General features: G+C 39.7%; 2 protein-coding genes across 9 annotated transcripts in view; one reads left to right on the top strand and one right to left on the bottom strand.

Annotated features, from left to right (window-relative positions):
• bbox1 (butyrobetaine (gamma), 2-oxoglutarate dioxygenase (gamma-butyrobetaine hydroxylase) 1) overlaps nt 1-701 on the top strand; it is a 20,212-nt gene extending 19,511 nt beyond the window's left edge. Inside the window, exon 8 of the mRNA XM_079466637.1 lies at nt 1-701. This exon is cut by the window's left edge and continues 150 nt beyond it. Within this exon, the coding sequence (XP_079322763.1) occupies nt 1-14 (14 nt within the window). The 3' untranslated portion in view covers nt 15-701.
• Nucleotides 702-4,093: 3,392 nt separating this feature from the next.
• The window catches only part of madd (MAP-kinase activating death domain), a 55,637-nt gene continuing 38,318 nt past the window's right edge, over nt 4,094-21,412 (bottom strand). For 4 of the 8 annotated variants that reach the window (XM_079466272.1, XM_079466274.1, XM_079466277.1 and 1 more), the window contains 15 exons: nt 21,112-21,212; nt 20,923-21,006; nt 18,096-18,254; nt 17,868-17,985; nt 17,494-17,556; nt 16,722-16,842; nt 16,170-16,275; nt 15,871-15,981; nt 15,614-15,721; nt 15,374-15,538; nt 15,214-15,286; nt 11,260-11,366; nt 8,749-8,818; nt 6,118-6,164; nt 4,097-6,021 (listed from right to left, as the gene is read on the bottom strand). In XM_079466272.1, coding sequence (XP_079322398.1) covers nt 5,908-6,021; nt 6,118-6,164; nt 8,749-8,818; nt 11,260-11,366; nt 15,214-15,286; nt 15,374-15,538; nt 15,614-15,721; nt 15,871-15,981; nt 16,170-16,275; nt 16,722-16,842; nt 17,494-17,556; nt 17,868-17,985; nt 18,096-18,254; nt 20,923-21,006; nt 21,112-21,212 — 1,547 coding nt within the window. In that variant the 3' untranslated portion in view covers nt 4,097-5,907. Of the gene's footprint in view, nt 6,022-6,117; nt 6,165-8,748; nt 8,819-11,259; nt 11,367-15,213; nt 15,287-15,373; nt 15,539-15,613; nt 15,722-15,870; nt 15,982-16,169; nt 16,276-16,721; nt 16,843-17,493; nt 17,557-17,867; nt 17,986-18,095; nt 18,255-20,922; nt 21,007-21,111; nt 21,213-21,412 lie in introns of all 8 variants that reach the window. The other 4 variants (XM_079466275.1, XM_079466278.1, XM_079466279.1 and 1 more) reach the window with 2 other exon arrangements.

The raw sequence follows: 21,412 nt of genomic DNA, 5'->3' as shown, positions 1-21,412 counted from the left end.
AAAGAGACATTTAGACACTACTCCTCCCACATTCAGTGACATTCATAGCTAGACAACTCATAGCTAGAGTCATAGCTTTTGACCTATTATTGGGTCATACAGTATGAGATACAGTTTTTGGGATGGTTTAGATTTAAAAGACAGTGAAACATAATATTTAGGATAAAATATTTAGTTTTATATGTGAATAACTGGCTTAAGTTTGGAGCTTATACTGTTGGGTTATTCTGAATGATCAATGCTCTCATTGCTCGTGTCGTGCATGTTGAGTGGGCACCGATGGTACAGATGTTTTTTGTAATGTTTATCAGACAAACGTTTCTTTCACGAATGGTCTCCACAAAACAGGAACTTGGTCATTGTAATCCTTCTCCCATTCATTTTAAGATTACTATTTAAACCAATTGTAATGATGCCTTAAAACAATTGCATATCTTCTCCTATAAAATTTTGGATAATTTTTGTATAGTCTGAACTCAGCTGAATACAGTATATCAGTATATCAGGGCTATTCAATTATTTTGTCATGTGGCCTGTGATGGCCAATGTCACACTAATAAATATGGTTTATAAGTAATGTAATGTTTTGTTTCTTTAACGTTTGGAGAAATTGTTTTCTGTTTGCTTATGCTTAACCATTTGTATTTTGTATTTTGGTTTGTGAATCCAAATATTTTATTATTAAATAAATATTTAAAGTATTATGCTGTCCTTTAATATTATTGGGAAAAAACGAAAGTGTCTTTGTTAATTGTATTGCTAGAGTGGAGGCTAGTAATTTATTAAGAAAAAGAAAGACCAAAGAAACAACAAGGTAAATATTTTGGTTTCAAATCTTCATTTAAGAAAAATATTTTTGTTATTCTTACCCCTGGTTGTGGCTGCAGCATGAGTCAGAGGCCGATGACCTATATTATCTTAATAAGGGAATTATGGGGAATGTAGGTTTGGGATTAGTTTGGTTTATAGGGTTTGGGATTTTAATCGGTTGTATTTTATGTTTTTGTTTATTATATTGTACTGTTATATTATTTTGTTTTGTATTTCTTTCAAATGAAGTAATATTTTCTTTTTATTTGTTTAAACAGTGTGTGGTTTTGTAATTATGTTGGCACCCCCAAATTAACCGATCGAGCTCAGCCATCTTTAAGGACATCTCAATTCTCTAATTTCACTGGGAGGAGGCGAGGAGAGGAGGTTTTCCGAGACGTCATTAGTGAGTATACACAGGTGTTTCCTTTGCAGAAGTGTTTTAAGCACTAAACATGGTGCACGTATTATTCTTCTCCCCCTGCACATCGCCACATCTTTAGATCATATTCAAACATGCATAAATGTGATAAGTACAAGTCTGTTATTTCAGACAGTATAGTTAATATTTTTATAGTGTATATATAAACATATAGTTAATATTTTGGTATAACACATATTTGACATACCTTATACATTTCTGACCACTGTTAAGCATGTTTTAAACTTATCTTATTGTAGTGGGGATTATGAAATCTCTTTGTGAAATATATGTTATACATAAATAATAACTAAACTAATAAATTAACTATATGAATTTATACACATCTTTTCCTTGCTCCCTTCCCTCGCACTCTGAAGGGGTGGAGCTAAGACGCGAGGGAAGTAAACGAGAATGGGCAAATACGAATTGAGAAGCACCCAGTGAGTAGGCCTGGGAGTCCCGGGAGAGACCCAATGCATGTTTATGTGGCTACACATGTTACCGTCATCTGCAATAAAATAAAAAAAATTGGCTGCAATAAAATAGACATTTATTGAAACTCTACAATTTTATTAAAGAATTCGGTGGGTTCTTATCAGAACTAGTACTGGCCGCAGAACGAGTCCTTGTTGTTGGTGACTTTAACATCAATGTAGTTAACGATACAGATGCTTTAGGAATGGCTTTTAAAGACACTCTTAACTCCATGGGCGTTAGACAACATGTGTCAGGACCCACTCACCGTCGCAATCATACTTCAGATTTAATGCTGTCTTACGGTATAAATGTGGATGACGTAAAAATCCTTCAGCAGAGTGAAGACATTTCGGATCATTATCTGGTATCATGCTTGCTTCACTATCTCATGGCTGCAAATCAAACTCCTAGTTTCAAAAATGGTAGAACAATGACTTTGACTACAAAAGGTGCGTTTCTTGATAATTTACCTGCAATTGTCTCAAAATCACAGTCTCAAATTTAACTGTGTCAAATATGGCAGATAGATCCAGCAAGATAAGAACAGATGAGTTAGAGGCGGCTTTTGCCAGACGCAGGGCTTCAATGATAGAGAGAAGTGCAGTTTCAGTGAAATGACCACTCTTGAAACAAGACTGGGTGCTGTCCAGGAGGTTGTTCTGCGTGAGAAAGGATGAGAGCTGGTTACATACAACACGTTCAAGAGTTTTAGCAATGAAGGGGAGGAGAGATACCGCTCTAACAATGCAGGATTAAGATTGGGTTTCTTCCGTAGTAATACAGGCCACTTTGAAGACTGTGGGAAATGTACCATTGTTAAGAGACGAGTTGATAATGTGGGTCAGAGCGGGAACAATCGATGGAGAGATGGCCTGGAGGAGATGAGAGGGGATGGGATCTAGCGGGCAGGTAGTTGGGTGGTTAAAAGACATGACCATGGAAATCCAGATAGGAGAAAGAGGAGAGCAAGGATGTGTCGGGGGTTTGGGCGTGATCAAGAGGTGGCGGCACAGAGAACTGACTGCTGATGGTGATAGTTTCTTTACGAAAAAAGATGCAAAATCATCAGCTAATAAGTCTGATGGAGGTTAGGGGGTAGGCGGGCAAAGAGGAGCAGAGAGGGTTTTTAAAGAGAGTGCGAGAGTCATGCGAGGTTCTTTAGATTTGTGCCCCTTTCTCTCAGCATACCTGAGAGGGTGGATGACAGTAACAGCATGTGACTCGAAGGAGATCTTGTCACATGAGGGTGCCAGCTGTTTGAATTTCCAATCGTTAGGAATAAGTAGACGTTCCTCTAACCCTCCCTGAAATGCGTGGGCTGTGGGAGAATGTGTAGTTATTGGAGAGGGCAGCCGGTGTGGCAGTGTCCACTGGCTTGATCCAGGTTTCAGTTGAGTGCTAAAAGAGAAAGACCGGAATGTTTAGCAGTAGCTGTGATGCAATCTGCTTTGTTTACAGCAGATTGGTAGTTCCCTAAACCAATGGGAAATGTTATTGAGGTAGTTGTGGATGCTGAAAGAGTATGCAGATTATAAGCACCGTGTGACCTTGTAGTGACGGTAGAGATTTGAAAACATAGTCAAAGCAGAGAATAAGAAATGTACAAGACAAATAAAGAGAAGAGAATAAATAGTAGTGCAAAAAGTGAATACTCAAGAGCAATACTTAAAAGTGAAAACTCAAGCGCTGTGTCAGTGTCCTTGCTCGGTGAGTCGATGGTCTTTACACTCCTCGGTCTGCACGTGATTAGGCTGCCGAGACCACTGCTGCGGTGTCAATCATACTTACGTATATACCCCTATGAATCACACAATTGAATTCAGCAGGACACGCCTTCCAATAATTTTTAAGCCATTCCAAGCCATTTATACAGTGCTTTATTGTTTATTGCTGTACACCCAAAGCACTTTACAATCATATGAGGGGGGTCTCTCCTCACCCACCACAGTGGACGTTTTTATGGCAGAAAACGATCACTAAACCTTTTCATATTTTAAAAAATTATTAGAAACGCCTGTGTTACAATTGTCATCAACACATCAGCCCAGTGGACATTGTTCTTTATGACCTTTATTTTGAAAAAGGCCAATTTGTACAATTGCAGTAACAATGCAAATAGACCATATGTAGCTAAAGATGTGTCTCTTCCACAACTCTGTACATTATGTCTTTGTTTGAAATAACTAGTATTAGTTTAATATATTGTGTGTAAACAACAGACATTGCTTTTGAGCTAAGGATTATCCAGTGGTAGTTTGCTGAGCCTGTATAGGTCTTGATGCCATGTTATAAAAATGCTGCATGAATGTTACTTGCATTGTATTGGCAGGATTCTGACATGGATTTTTTATTTAAAAAAACAATAAAGACATTAGTAGTATAGTCAGGTGACAGAATTGTTTATGGCAGAAAATGGTCACTAAACCCTTGCATGTACACACAGAACGTGGCAAGGGTCAGATGTCAAAATATAGAATGTTCTAGATTCACATTGATTAATGGGAGCATTTTCCTTTTAATTGAATAATAAACCGTTGTTAATCTCAATAATACATGAAGGTTATTATTCACACTGCTGTGTAATAACTGACCCAAATTATCTACGAAACATTTGGGTTGGACATCTTTTATTTTCATATCGCCAAAAGCTGTACAGTTTCTATAAATATTTGTTTTAATATTTACATCCAATGTCTTGCTTTCGTCTCGTTCCAGACAATACATGGACTAAAATGAGTGTGCAACTCTATCTCTCTCACACTTTTAACTACACACCTGATCCACTGTTTTCACAACATCTGTTTGTAGAGGACCCGGACCCTGAAAATCAGTTTTGTGCTATTTACAACTCTATACCCATAGTCAACAGGCTTATCCAGTCCATTTTCAGTCTGCATACAACTGAATTAAATGAAACACCAGACTTTGTTGTGGTCACATTCATGTACTATTAAAAATGTGGGCAAAACATAAAAGAACATTAAAATATATATCCCTCCAGCATGTAGTCATGAAGTGATGGTCTAAATCATCTGTATTTTGTGACAGAAACACTCTCTTGTCGTCTTTCTAACACAAGCACACACACACACACACACACAAGCAGGAAGAGAAACTTTAAATAGGATGCTTTGGAACAGACAACGTCTTGCTTCATCAGCGTTTCAGCAGCAGGACACATGAATTCGGCAAATCTCAAAATACAGCCGTTTTCTAGCTCAATAATGCCAGTTTCATTGTTTTTCCAAAACAAGAACGAACAGAAAACAGAGCTGATTCCAAATCCACTGTGTTACTCTCTAATTTCCATATCATGAGCTCTGGTGGACAGTGGAACTCTGAAGGAATGACTGGACTTGTACTAAGTACCCACTACTGATAGTATTGCACATCTAGAAAACAAACTACAGCATCTCAGTATTTTTTACATTATTTCAACATTGCTTCAGTAAGATGTACATTATTTTATCTCTTTTAAATATTCATTTTTTGTTTCTTAAAGTGACATGCATTTTAACACAGCAGTTCACAGACAGAGATCTTTACAGCTAGTACAGTAGTTTGAGTTTCACGTGGCAGAGCTAAAGAGATATACAGATCGTAGACCACTTACAGTAGGTGAAGAAGGGCAAATGGAACATTTACGAATGAAACAGCTGCCCCGTTGCGGGCGGTTAAGGCAAAACCCCTCATACGTGGCAGCGTATGCAAAGACTTAGAACATTTCACCCACCACAGACATAACAGACTGGAGCTCACGGTACAATTTAGCACATAAACATTACTTGCACAAGTCTGTGAACTGGTTTCAGAGGAGAGGGAGAGAGGCCAAGTGAGCATGGTAAGGCTCATCACATTTACCTGATTCTCTGCATGCCACTGCCAACTCACAAGAGCTGTGCAAGGGAACTGCATGCAATGCCTCTGGTCGAATAAATAATTTAAAAAAGCATGTAGATATGTCAACATCAACCTATAGTAGTCATATCGTGTCCTGGCTGATGTCCATATTATGAAAATGAGAACCCACACTAATAGAGATGGAGCGTTATATCAGGCATGTGATCATATCTAAGAGAGAATCAGTATTGGAGCAAGGGTCTTTAAAAGGACCTTGGTAAAGGAGTCAGGTAGTCATGGTGTATTGCAGGCATTTTAGGAGCAGGTTGAAGTGAATGTAGGAGACGTGTGCTCTACTAGCTTGGTAGTGGACGAGGAGACAGCATCTTGGGTTTGCCCTCTGCCTCCTTCCCCTTGATTGCCGCCATGTAGGAGAAGAGACAGAGCACCGAGTAACAGATCTGATGTGCCTGAGTATAGAAGAAAGAGGTCATTTCGACTGAAGAAATATTATCATTTATAGTGTACGTGTAGTATATTGCATGGTATAACTACTTAAATCTTACCATAGGAGTCTTGTATTTGTGGATCACCACTTCTTTAGTTTCAGGAACTGCAAACCCCAAAACAAAGAGTTCAACAGCAGTGGAATAACAAAAGCAATAAATAACGGGCAGGGGAGAGTTATAGAGAGAGAGAGAAATATAAGTGGAGAGATATATAACCTAGTGAGCTACAACAGTTTAAGAAGGGACACTCTTGAAAGACAAGAAAATTGTGCACAAATATAGGAATAGTTCACCTGTGGGATACAATAGAAGAGATTTTGAGGAATTTGAGGAATGGAGGTCAATGCCATAAAGGCTCGAAGTAGAGTAAATAATATGTTTTCATATTTTGGTGAATTGCCCGGAAGTCTTGGCCACAATTTATAAGACGCAAGAAAAATGGCATGATACTTTTTCACTAAGACAGAATGTAAACAGTAGAAAGAAGAATGGGATGTTACACACTGCAAAAAAATAATTTCTTAGTAAGCATTTTGTCTTGTTTTCAAGTAAACAATATCAAAAACTTAAATCAAGATGCATTTTCTTGAAAAATTATTTAGTGTTGTTTTGTGAAATAAAATATAAGAACTAAGAAAGTATATGTTTTAAACAAAAATCAGCCAATGGAGTAAGAAAAATACATTTGAATTTAGTTAATTTTTTTAGTCTTGTGTTTCTTGCCCCATTGGGTGATAATTTTGTCTTAAAGAAAGTTCCCTTTCTGTCGGTCTCTCGACGTTATGTCGAACCAACAGATAGTCAAACCCCATCTGTCGGTTTGACACAATGTCTTGTTCCCTGCATCAGGGAACAGAGGTTACATACGTAACCAAGACGATTTCTCAAATTCTTATATAAAACAAGAAAATATACCCTGATTTAAGAATGTTTAGATATTTGTACTATAAAACAAGACACAAATGCCTTGGTAAGAATGTCATTATTTGCAGTGCAGGACTCCGATTTGAAACTCTAACACCACAATAAACTGAAGCTCTGCAACTTTTTATTATTATTATTTTTTAAACAAAATTGATTTTTGTTTCTGCTAATCTTATTGCAATGCATAATTGGTCACCAACCCTTCTCCTGGAAATCGACCATCCTGAAGATTTCAGCTCTAACCCCAATAAAAACCCACCTGAACTATGTAATTAATGTTCAGGTTTGCTTTATAATCACAGACAGGTGTGCTGAAGCAGGGTTGGAGCTGCAGTCTGCAGGACGCTCGATCTCCAGGAGCAGGGTTGGTGACTACTTTCCTAAAGGATCCTTGCAATGCTGCCATAGGTATTTTGAGGAGGCAGCTTTATTATCTAGCCAGCAAGTTGGTACACTGCCCTAAAATCACTAGGTTTTCAAACAGAACGTATTATTAATCCCCTTGTCATTAACGCCAAACTCCTAGGTACCTGCAGTGTGTTTTAAAAGCACCAATGACTGTTCAAACAAAGTATCCTGTAGGTATAATGATCATTTGTCCTAACTTACAACAGGAGCCAGATGTCACAAGACTGCACAAGATTTACCATCAGTAGTTTCCCACAAATGTGAGAAACGTATGACGGTTTACAGAATCAAGGAGAAGATAAAAGTGCAAGAGAGGGAATATCACTGCAAGTTCAGGCTGAAAGGAAATCCGGGGTTTGCTGGGTTTTTCCATCACTTATGAAATGATTTTTACTGCAGGCATGAGTGTATGAACTTGGGTTTAGGAGAAGCAACATGTGACATGAAGGCAGTGCAGTGCAGATGAGGTGTAGAAGGACATTAGTGGTGTATGAGAGATGATGTAGAGAGTTCAATGAAGTGGACAGTTAAAGAAGAGAAGATAAAGGTGACAGCACTTTACCTGCTGGAGAATGAAGGTTTTCATAGCAGCAAAGATGAAGGGGCGGATTACAAAAAGGAAGCACATAGACACAGTGGTAACCCAGTCTAGAGCTCAGTCTACAACTAAAGAATATATCGTCATCCTCTCTTTCCTAACAGAACAGCTTAAACTAATTAGAAAATATTCTGTTTGGTTATTTCTTGTATTTAATGTAGTGACATAAGGTTTGTTGTCTAAAGATTATTCTATTCACTCAAAGCAGACTTTCAACCGGAGTTTATCTGAATTCATAACTATTTCACGAGGCAGCAAATTCATATAAATTCATACAATGTGAATCGTACATGAATTTATGAATGTTAGAAAAAAGTAACAACTGTAGCCCCTCACCTGACCCCACCCCTAAATCTGAGGTCACAGGCGTGAAAGCAAATTTTACTTAAACGTACGAATACAATTTTACAAATTCAGACCCTCAAAAAAATAGTTACGAATTCACGTGAGATTGTGTTGAGACTTCTCCTATTATTGCAGCGACCTAAAGATAAAACCAACTTTTCTTTCCTAAGTGAAACTGAGATGATAAATCGAACACGGAAGCCAGACTATCCACTTTTTGAGTTTTACAAACAACTCCAAACGTCCCATCGCCTTCTCTATCTAAAATAAAAAGCATATGGTACCTCTGCTCATCGTGACCAGCACATCTCACAGATTTAAATATGATTGTTCACATCTCTGCCCTGCGTGTTTGTGTGACTGAGTTACCGCTGTGTCGCGTACAGGCCTAGAATTAAAATGGGGGTAATTACCAAACTCCTCCAGGACAAAGACTCCTTTCACTGTATTGCACTTTTTAATGTGACTCAGCTCTATGAAAACCTAAAAACAAACAAAAACAAACAAAAAACAACAGGACACACTGTTACCAACTCACACACTTGTGGAAAAAAAACTAAAGTATTTTTTGAAGAGATGACAATCTGGACAGTTAGTAACTGTAAACTAGGGAGAACCAAGAAAGAACATGATAAGCAAGCTCTTGAAAAGCTATCAGAACAAAAAAAATGACAGCACAGAGATAGAGAGAACTTTCCATGTTGAGAGAATTACATGGGCCAGTGACGCAAATGGAGAAACTGAGATGTCAGAGTTTCAACACCTGATCTCTTTCTTTGTGCTAGAATCGTCTGTGTGATAAATGTGTTCTACTAGAGAGCTGTAAAACGTGTTTTTGAAGCACTTAAGAAAAAAGCTGAGAATCCTTACAGATGAGCGAGTGTTATACGGAATAGAGCTCATACAGAATGAACCTGCAGCTTAGAATGAGATCCTGGTGCTAGTGATCTCTGGGCCCATGCAAAGACATCCATGGAAATTTCCATAAACAGAAAAAAACACAAACACATGTAAAACATTAAGAAATAAAATAGAGAAATAATACAAATAACACAAAATGACATCTGCCAGAAAAGCTACTGATTTAAGATAAGGAAAGTAATGGAAAATGTCACGCTAAAAAACAAAACTGCAGAACTGTGTACCTTCCGCTCCTTGCAGGGGGAGAGAGCATGAGAGAGAAATGGTTTGGATTATTATTGGACAAAAAGAGCAGAAAACCCCCCTCCTGGTGCTACAAGCCCACACGTACAGAGTTACACTACATCCACTGATTTCAGAATGAACAAAGGTTCTGTACAACTGTGTTAACAGTTAATATCTGTCTTTATTGATGTATTCAGAGGATCTTTAAAGCCCTGATGAGATCCCACCCCATTACCCTCCATGCCTCCTCCACCAGCAATGAAGACCAGCTCCCTCACACATGCCTACAGCCAAAACAGAACAGTGCCAAAACCATTACAACACACACAACTACACTACACGGACAATCAAAACCCCACACTAGCATTCTTTCAAAGCTTATCTTTAACAAAAAGCTTGTGTTTGCTCAAATTGACTGATAACCAAAGCTGGAGCAAGCCAACCTGTTTTAGAGCTTAAGAAGTTCCAAGTCACTCAAATCTTTTCCTGTGTATTTGTGTAAACAACCACATTCCTACTTGTTTAATAATGGATTGTCATTAGAAATGCACCGAAAAATTGCATAATTTTGATCTGTCCCCCCAAAAAGAAAAAAAGGCAGAAAATAAAAGAAATATCTGGTTCCCCACCTCTCCTGTCATCAAAGGGTAGTCATGTATACCCATAATAACAAAGATTAAAAATGTGTAAATACAACAAGAAAGAGCAGAAAAGCTCAAAAATCTCAACTAAACTTTTCAGCAAGTGCTGCTGAGTCTGTAACTTGTCTACGGTTATGTGTATAATGATGCAATACGTTTTCTAAAGGTGTTTAAAATCAATTATCAATACAGTTCAAGGTAAAAATCATTAAAAATGTCATTTTCGGTTTTCAGACCAGGGCATCCTGAATTTTCGGTCTGGTATTTTCATTTCGGTGCATCACTAATTTTGATGCATTGTTCATATAAAAACAGGATCAGTGCAGATTAGTTATAGACTTTGAAAGAGAAAATAATACATATTTACAGTTGTGCTTTGTAAAAGCGTTTAAGGAGTCAAATCACTAGGTACTCTAGTCAAATAACCAAATATCAGAAGAACACAGAAAACAAAGAAAAAAATGTTTTCTAACTATTACAAGACTATGGTTAAGTACTGTTAAAGCTAACAATAGTTTTTTAATTATGCATTCTTCAAACCTTCCCAAAACGTATTTTGTACATTGTTTTGCACAAGTTTCTACATCTTACCTCTGTCACACCACAACAAACCGACACGATCACACCAACACTCACAAACTGTAAGGAGCAGAGCTTGAAGGCGTGGCCATTAACACGTCACACCAACACACACAGCAGGTGGAATGTTCTAGCATTTGAAAGCAAATCTCTGCTAATGGTAATGCAGCCCCAAAACTAACATCCAGCAAATAAAGGCAAGCAATAATAAAAACAGCTTTTTCTTTCAGAACTTCTCAAGGAACAACCCTCTAAGCTGTTTAGCTTTTTTATTTATTTTAGAGTTGAATTCCCAAATCAATGTTTGATTTGTTTTGATTATGTTTTCATGAGAGTATTGTCAGTTGTTCCAGAGAATGTTCTAAGAGGAAGATAAGCACAAATAGAAAGAAAGAGTGAGAAGAAGGGTAAGAGACACAAGGAGATGTTGAGGTGGATAGATGAGAAAGCGAAAGAATTGAGAGAAGTGGAACTGGATGGATGGAGAATGAGAGGAAGGGGCATGTCGAATTCTGGTAAACACGCTCTCACGGTTACGATGCAGGCAAGACCTCCTACCTGGCTGTGCATAAATTTGAGGTTGATTCCTTCCAATGTAACCTGAAGGAGACCACCCTCCCCTGTCTTCATATCCTGAACTGGAAACTCTCCTCCCAGCTCTGGACCTACACACATGGAAAAACTAGAATACATTTCAATAATCCCAAACTAAATATGAATAACAAACTTCTTGAATTAAAGTGTAAAGTACATTTGGTGACCCGTTGATGACTGTGGCACATCTCACTTGAATAAACCCTAAAACCCAGCATTGTTATTTAAACGGAGATTAGTGTTCAATCTGTAGGAGAAGCAACTTTGCAGCAGAAGCGTACAGAATTGTGTAAGTGTATTTAAATTGTGTCTTGTTGAGTTTTAGTACTGTGTTAAACTGAGAAATAACTTTGTATTTACTTCCGCTCTGTCACGTGGTGAAACCGCGTGTAGTATCGTTCCTTCGTTCGTTCTTGGGCTAGTTTAATTGGTTTGCTTTGTGTGTGCGTGTCATCTGAGGGCGGGGCCTGTTGAATGAAAGTTATTAAACGGGTATTTAAAAGCGTCTACCCACCGCGGCAGCGGTCGCGTGCAGCCCTCATCGCGTGAAGACCTCATCGCGTGAAGACCGAAGAGAGTAAAGACATCGACTCTACCTGCGCGCGACTCCACCGAGCCCGGGACACCGACAGGGCACTTGAGTATTGCACTTCTTTTTGTATCTATTTTGTTTTTTGTTAACTCTTGTACTTTTTGTCTAACTTGTTTGCATTAATACTTAATCCTTTATTGTTATCTTTAATGTTTCTCCATATTTTCTTTCTGCTTCTCTTAAATATGTGTTTTAAAATCCTTTCTGTTATCACAACACGTAAATCATCTGTCGCATGCAGAAGGCGACGCAATGCTAATAATCTTCACAATGTATCACTGCTAGCAACTGCCCCTTCTACTTTCCCAATAGGATTGTGGAACTGCCAATCTGCTGTGAACAAAGCTGATTTCATTACAGCTTTTGTTAAACATTCTGGTCTTTCCATTGTAGCACTTACAGAAACATGGATCAAACCAGAGGACTCTACCACTCCCGCTGCCCTCTCCCATAACCACACTTTCTCCCACAGCCCTCGCATTACAGGAAGGGGTGGAGGCACCAGTCTACTCATCCCCAAAGACTGGAAATTAAACCAGCTAACACCCATGTGTGACAACAGCTCCTTCGAGTTTCATGCTGTTACTATCACCCACCCTGTTAAAAGTCATTTTTTAGTTATATATCGTCCCCCAGGTCAGCTTGTACATTTCTTGGAGGAGCTGGATGTGCTTCTTTCATCCTTCCCTGAGGATGGTACTCCCCTGGTGGTACTAGGTGACTTCAACATCCACATTGGAAAACCACAGGCTGCTGACTTCGTCAACCTGACCGCATCATTTCTCCTCGAGCAGGTTTCCACATCAGCAACCCACAAGTCTGGAAACCATCTAGATTTGATCTTCACAAGGTACTGCTCCACTCATCACTCTCAGGTCACCCCGCTGCACACGTCTGATCACCCTCGACCTCACTGCTCCGGATATCGCAGATGTCTTACCGATGGTCACCTTCCGGCGCAACCTGCGGTCTCTCCCTCCCTCCTGTTTTTCCTCTGCTGTCTTCTCTGCACCCCCCCCTCTGATGAGCTCTCTCTTTTGAATACAGACAATGCCACAGACACTCTGTGTTCCATGCTTTCATCCTGCTTGGACAACCTATGCCCTCTTGCATCTGGACCAGCCCGTACATCCCCGTCGGCTCCCTGGTTATCGGATGTACTGCGTGAGCATTGCGCCAGCCTCCGGTCAGCTGAGAGAAAATGGCGCAAGTCAAAAGACCCTGCAGACCTCTCTCTCTACCAATCTCTTCTCTCTTCTTTCTCTGTAGATGTCACCTCTGCAAAAACAGATTACTACCACTCGAGGATCTGCAACTCTCCGGACTCTCGAACGCTCTTCAAAACCTTCTCTGCTCTTCTCTGTCCACCTGCTCCCGCACCTTCCTCAGAGTTAACAGCTGCTGATTTTGCATCGTTCTTCGTAAAGAAAACTACTGCCATCAGCAGCCAGTTCTCTACGCCACCACCTGTCGAACCCGCCCACATCCCTGACACGTGCATGCTCCCCACCTTTTCTCCTCTGTCTGAAGCTGATGTCTCCAATGTCATTGGTTCCAACCACCCTACCACCTGCCCACTGGATCCCATCCCCGCCCATCTCCTCCAGGCCATCTCTCCAATGGCTGTGCCTGCTCTGACCCACATCATCAACTCTTCGCTCACCACTGGGACATTTCTCACAGCGTTCAAAGAGGCCTGCATCACACCGCTTCTAAAGAAACCCACCCTGGACCCTACACTGCTAGAAAGGCCTGTCTCCCTTCTTCCCTTCATCGCCAAACCCCTGGAGCCAGTTGTGTTCAACCAGCTCTCCTCCTTTCTCATGCAAAACAACCTCCTGGACAGCAATCAGTCTGGTTTCAAGACCGGTCATTCCAGAGAGACTGCACTGCTCTCAGTCATCGAAGCCCTAAGACTGGCAAAAGCATCATCCATGTCATCTGTGCTCATCCTACTGGATCTGTCTGCTGCCTTTGACGCTGTCAATCATCACATCCTCCTGGCTTCTCTCAGTGCTATGGGTGTCTCTGGAATGGCGTTGCAATGGTTTGAGTCCTACCTCTCGGGTAGGTCATTCAGAGTATCCTGGAGAGATGAGGTCTCCGCGCCCCAACAGCTCAACACGGGGGTGCCACAGGGCTCAGTGCTTGGACCGCTACTCTTCTCCATTTACATGACATCCCTCGGCTCGGTCATTCAGAAGCATGGCTTCTCCTATCACTGCTATGCCGACGACACAAAACTCTACTTGTCATTTCAACCGGACGATCCGACGGTCGCTGCTTGCATCGCGGCATGCCTGAGTGACATCTCGCTTTGGATGAAGGATCATCACCTGCAGCTAAACCTTGCAAAAACGGAACTGCTTGTGATCCCAGCCAACCCAAAGATTCACCACAACCTTGCCATTCAACTAGGCTCATCAACGATTACACCGTCCAGCACAGCCAGAAACCTGGGAGTGGTAATCGACGATCGGCTTAACCTCACAAGTCATGTTGCCAGCACCACCCGGTCCTGTAGATTCATCCTCTACAACATTAGGAAAATTAGGCCTTTCCTATCGGAGCACTCTACGCAAGTCCTAGTCCAGGCTCTTGTCCTGTCCAAACTGGATTATTGCAATGCGCTTCTGGCTGGACTTCCTGCTTGCACAATCAAACCTCTCCAGATGATCCAGAATGCGGTGGCAAGAGTTGTCTTCAATGAACCGAAGAGAGTGCATGTAACTCCACTCTTCATCAGGTTACACTGGCTCCCTGTTGCCGCCCGCATAAAGTTCAAAGCTATGCTCCTGGCCTACAAGACCAACATCGGATCTGCACCATCGTATCTCCACTCGCTAATGCAGATCTATGTTCTTGCCAGATCCCTGCGGTCTGCAAAGGAACAACGACTAGTGGTACCATCCCAAAAAGGAAAAAAGTCACTCTCCCGTACATTCTCTGGATCTGTTCCACAATGGTGGAATGATCTACCAGCTGCTACAAGATCAGCAGACTCGGTTGCCATCTTTAAAAAACAGCTAAAAACGCATCTCTTCCGTCAACACTTCGCTGATTGATTTATCCTAATTCTCTTCCCTTTCCTTCTTTTAAAAAATAAATAAATAATTAAAAAACACTTACTAACCTCACTATTCTTAGCTTTGTATACTGTGCTAGGCTTTAATGGACTAGTTTGATGCACTTATGTATTTTGTTGCCTATGTTGTTATAATTGCTTCCAATGTTTCCTCATCTGTAAGTCGCTTTGGATAAAAGCGTCCGCTAAATGACTAAATGTAAATGTGAAATGTAAATGTACAAACATCCACACATCATACCTGGTTTGATGCTTTGTTGTCGTGCGGCAGCACGCTCCATGCTGTCTTTAACACAATAGTAGAGTTCTCGACACTACACAAACACACACATAAATAATTAAAAGGTGTACAATAATCATAATGAAATAATTCATGAAATCATGAAACCAGTGCTTCTTACCTTCTTGGTGTAAAACTTGTTAAGCTGTGTCTCTTGGCCATTCCTTCTCCACAGACACAATACTTTGGTTTTAGGGCAGTAGGTCATATTTATGAGCTTTTCATACCACCAGCGCTCATAGACCGTCCCAATATTACTGCGCAGGACAATGCAGTCATCACACACCTACACACACGATGAAAAAGTGAACATGTATTTTCATCCAAACTGGTTCAATATCATACACAAACAGAAACTTACCTCCATGAAAAATATGTCTCCAGTGGTATCAGTCCCAGCATGCACAACAAACGTCTGCTTCTTAATGTGCCGGCTGCCACTAGGCCTGACGGAAAGTTCTCGACCACTCTGCAACAAGATACAGAATCTGTCAATTTGATCCTAATGTGTTTGACACAGTGGCTAAAACGTCACATTATTTCAAAAGTGCATGTCATGACTAGTTAGAAATGGCTGTGAATGCAATAGCTGCGTCTTTTGACTAAAACGGCTCTAACCAAATGTGCAAGACGGTCTAGGAGTTCATTGATTTCCTGGCTGTGTGTGAGGCCAATGTGAGATTTCCCCATTAGACGCCGAACTTTCTTCCTGATGTCATTCTTACTGACCTACACAAACAAAAACAACCACAAAAAAAGGATTTTCATCATCATTTACATATACAATTTACTGCATTCCACACATCATTTGGCAACAGTAAAGCAATTTTATGCATCACATTTTACAGAGCGATCCACTTGAAAAATATATTTTACACGTACAAAATACATCTGTGGAGGAATCGGTGTGTATATACCTTCATCATAAGCATGTAAGCAACCATGTTGTGCAGAAGAGTGGCCAGTATTCTGTCCTCATCATCTTCCAGTCTCTTGCGGTCATGATCTCCCAGAGACAGATACCTGACAGACCACAGCAAAAAATTTACTTGCACAACATCATCACCACACAGTTGTAATAATGCATGTAAACCAAACAGTTCCTGCCCATCTTTGACTACCATAGTAGGAAAATTGCTTTATAAATGTCTTTGTTTTGTTGAACAGCAAAGAAGATATTTAGAAGAATGTAATAGTTCTGGGGCACTGTTTTTTCCTACTATGGCAGTCAATGGCAGCCAAGAACTGTTTGGTTACAAGCATTCTTCCAAATATCTTTCTGTGTATTCATCAGAACAAAGAAATGTATACAGATTTGGAACAATTCGAGGGTGAGTAAATGATGACAGTATTTTCATTTTTGGGTGAACCGTCCCTTTAAGGCCTATGCAAATAAAGTCCAACATGTTATCATTTAGCTGTTCTGTTCCAGAGGAGTGAATCAGTACACAGTCTGTGTGTACACAAACCTGTCAATCATTTCATGTGGTCCTTGATCCATTCCCATGCCTTCCCTTTCTAACATTACAGCATCCAGGTAGGCATCTTCCCAAAACTGCATTTGGTCCCAGAGTGTAGAGCGCTCCTTACCTACACACACACACACTTCTGGTTATACCTTGCTTGATACATAACTTAAATAGTTTAAATTATTGAATTACACATGTAGCTTAACAACTTAACGAAAACATGCCAGCAGATCCATACACAGAAATCAATTATGAGATTTTTAAGGACAATGAGCAATAAAACAAGGCTGTTTTAAAGAAGCTATTTGTTGTGTTGCCCAGTTTAACACACCCTCCCTACATGAACAAACACAGACGCTTCAAACACCCACATCCCAACTTCACAGCATGCTGTAAAAAATAGAGCTTGCAAACAACTCGTATGAAATTACTTTTAACACAAACATAACACACGCCTCCATACAGCTGCGTATGGTCACATTCTCTCAAGCAGGTTTTTGTCACCTCTCAGTTTCACACACAGACACATAAACTGGACTGGATCCATCTGGTTTATGCATTCTACTTATTTCTACACACCATGCACACACCAGTATATTAACATATATTTAATTTGGACAATTAGACGTATTGGATCTAGACCTACATGCATCATACAAGATGTAAATGCATGAGTGACAAGGCATGTCTAGTAATTCATACTTCATAAATCCCAAACTACACAAACACACACACACACATCCTACAGGTCAAAGATCGGAGTCATTCATACTCAGAGAAAAGGTTTCCATGGCAGCATCCTCCAGTTGGTCCCAAACCGAGCTCTTATCTCGCCCTTTGCAGCATTAAAAAAAGAAGACAGAGAAAGAGAGCGAAAGAGAGAGAGAAGGAATTGGCCGCACAGCAGAAGGTAAAGAAGAGGTTAGAATGTTAGAAGCAAAGCCGTGTGGCGCCCGAGATTTACAAACAACGAATTCATCATATCCAGAGTTAACTTTTAGAAATGTTAAATGTTAAAATAGCAGACAGTATGACACCAGGGTTATTTACTAAAGCCATAAGAATTGACATGAAAGGAGAGAAAGTGGGTCAGAAATAAAGAAGAAAGGATAGTTGAATGTATTAAAAAACAGGATTTTCTCTTACCCAGCAGCCCTTCACACAAATAGATTCTCATGCTGACGTCCTCAAGGGGTGGAACTGGTGTTCCCTTATTAATACCCACAGGCTCCTTCACTCCTGGCTTCAGGTTATGGGTCTTGCCCTACATGGGTGACATTGACGACTTGGGCATTACAGAACTAAATTCCAGATTTTTAATCACTATTCTACAGCATCAGAAACAGTAGATATGAAAGAGGACCAGAAACTCACGAACACAGAGCTGGTTGCCGGGTTGGTCTCAATTTCACTGTCAGACAGTGTACCGCGGGACAGGTTGAGATGGGCAGCATGTCTTCCCATCAGGCCATCTCCAGCAGTGCTGCTCAGGTCACTGTCCGCACCCAGCGTCTCACCTGAGCTGTTACTCACCTACATATCCAAAGTTAGAGGTCAGCAGTGATACAAGCAAATACAAGCACAGCACTGAAGTCACTTATTCAGCACAAACTGGAAAGGAAGAAACCTGTCTGCAATGAAAGACCAAGCAAATACATTTGAGTGCAGACTCTGTTGCAAAACCCTATTAGCTCCCTACAGAGCAGGTATTATAAGGCATTATAGTTGCGATCCTGACACAAAGGCTCTTTCAAAAAGTAGGCTGTGCCTTCTTAGATCAAATTTTCGGATAACACTGTATGTATCATTTGCTTAAGTTAATCAAAAGTTGAATCAGAAACCATCCAAGAAGGAAGACCAACTGAGAGGAACTGCTGCTAATATAGATGTATGAATTGATTAATTTGATTAATTAATTGTATTAACAATAAATAATGTTCCAAAACTGTCACCTACAAGGTTCTATTTCAGTTCATATGTAACGGTAGCAAAGTCACAATTCACTTAATCTAGTAATTTCAACATTTACTAGAACATTTTAAAAACTGAACGTTCTAACTGTTACATTAGTTATTGAACTAACATAAATAACTGTAGTGATATTAACAAGGATTAATGCATGCTAAAAACTATAATGCCCATTGTTAGTTCATGCGGGTTAATGCATTTACTAATCTTAACAAATACAACCTTGTGTAAAGTGTAAAGTCTTACTGTAGGAGTGGTTGAGACAAATATACAGTTTTTGAATTAATGGGCTAGTTGCACAAGATGACGGCGGTGAGCTTTTGCGACGCCAATTTCCGGTGTCAAGACAAAACAAAGCTGCATTCCATTTGATCGGATTCCATTGCAGTGTTCACTGCTTCCTACTCCATGAGCATGGCATATCCATTGAAGTGGACTTTGTTGACAAAAAGCGCTAAATTTGAATGGCCTGCAACATCATCAAAGAAAGGCAATGGCACGGTTGCGCAGATTATAATATAAATAAATATTGTAACTTTACTTTTAAATTAAAAATTACGATTGCTCTTTGTATGACATATCGCTTATTGCTCCCCGAACTCTTTGTAAGTCTCTTTGGATAACAGCGTCTGCTAAATGTAAAATAAATAAACATAACACGCATTATGTATCTAATCAATGCAATATAAAAATACATTTTAATTTGAGTGTTCTTTAACCATGACCACGTCGGCCTCATCCCCCTTTTTTTCCTATGTGGGGCAGCCGTAAACATTCCTGAGGTAAATAACATAACTATAATAAAAAGAATGGCCCCTTTTACATTAGTTTGTAAAGCAATATGGATGAATCCTTACATGCATATGAAAACTACTTTTAAATTGCACAGTGAAATATAAATACAAGTAAATACATTTATCATCCCAGTAAAACCCAGTAAAATAACATATTTACGTCCACTTCGCAGTCCACTTACAGCCAAAATGGGACACACAAGCCTCCTCTCACGTGATTCTGTTGCCTAAAATAACTTATTTTGGATACTCTATTTTTTTTAGCACCTGATTGCAATTCTTAAAAAATTACATTACGATTATGTCGATAGTACTTTGTTAAAATTATCATTGTCTTTTTCACTAAATGCTTCATATAATAGTACAGGCTTTGGGTAGTGAAATCGATCAAATCTCGTTTTTAATGTTTTATTTATTTACTATAAAAAACCATGGTCATCTTAAAATATCAAAAGTGATGTTTTTTGTTTGTTAAGCAGATGTTTACTCAGAAATACTGGTGTGAATGATACATCAAGCTTATAAGTATTTCGTAAACTTAAATTTTAACATGTCATTTTAAATGCTTTATTTTACCATGTTGAGATAACAACTTTGTGATCAGGCATTTCAACTATCTACTAGAATGGGTCCCAAGCGGACACAATTAAAGCTGCAGTTTGACGATTAACCGCGATTAAAACAACAACAACAACGGCGTAGCTTGATGACGCTGTAAAGGAGTGCTGATGGCCATCAATCAGACGGGAACAAGATATCATGTTAGCGGAAGAGGTAAAGTAATAAAGTTTTATAAACGTTGCGTATAATTGTGGTCCATAAATAAGTGACTGCTAGTAACAAGCTAGTACGCCTACATTTGTCCATGACACTGTTGTCATGTGGTTTCTACGTCAGTAACAGAGGGTAATGCAGATATGACACCATTTACAGGCAACTGCACAGCCCTGTGTCACTGTTTAGAATGTCGATTTTTTCATGATTTACAAGTATTTGCAAACACTTGAGATATTGTAAGTATTCATCTGAACAAAATATATAACCCTGGCATAGTGTTTTTTTATATTTTACTTCAAAATTGTTGTTTTACTTTAATTTAAAAATCTACAAAAATCAATAATTTCATTAAAGATCAAAAGGAGAAACAATGCAGATTAATTTATACTGCATTCTTTGCTCATATTTACCAAGGGCGCCAATATTAGTGGAGGACAATGTATTACTTTTGTATTTTTTATCTAAAAAAACACATATTTGTTGACCAAAAATCTTCCTTTTCCCATACAGTTTTATACGACCAGAAATTACTCTGCTGACTCTGGAGTCCCAAAAGCTCACCTTCGCCATCTTAGTAACTAGCCAATTTATCCCAACTGCTGGGTTTTTTATATTTGAGAAGTGTATATCCTTGCAGTGTGTCTACATTGGTCGTGCCCTACCACTGTGCTGGCCTCTGAGTCCTGGCTGGTGCTTCTAGTGAGAGCAGGAGGCTCTGAGCTCGCCAGGGACTCTGTGTCACTTTTCTGCAGAAGATGAGCATGAGGAAAGCACACAATAAGAATACATGAATTTCCCTTACATTATATTTGGATTAAATCATTATTCTACTGTACTGAGATAAAACACACCTGTGAGCCAGAGGTCACACTGAGGCCACTGTCAGCACTGATCTGAGATTTCTTCTCCTCTGTGTCACCACCTTCCACACGCTGTTTTGATCCATCAGCCCCTGTAGAAACACACAGTCAGCTGCTCCATCCACTAACTCTGCACTGCATTCTGGGACGTCACATGACTAACAGCAGGCTTTCTCTGTTCTCCAGAGTGCTCATTGTCATTCACCGAGAGAAATAAAGCTTGTTTCAGCCAGCTGCCATTCATTAGGTTACAAAGCAGGCAGAGAGAAAATATAAGAGGTCTGCAGTCATA

Source organism: Barbatula barbatula (genome assembly GCF_947034865.1).
Source record: "Barbatula barbatula genome assembly, chromosome: 1".
In the NCBI taxonomy this organism is placed as follows: Eukaryota; Metazoa; Chordata; class Actinopteri; order Cypriniformes; family Nemacheilidae; genus Barbatula; species Barbatula barbatula.
This window is presented reverse-complemented; position numbering and strand designations above follow the sequence as displayed.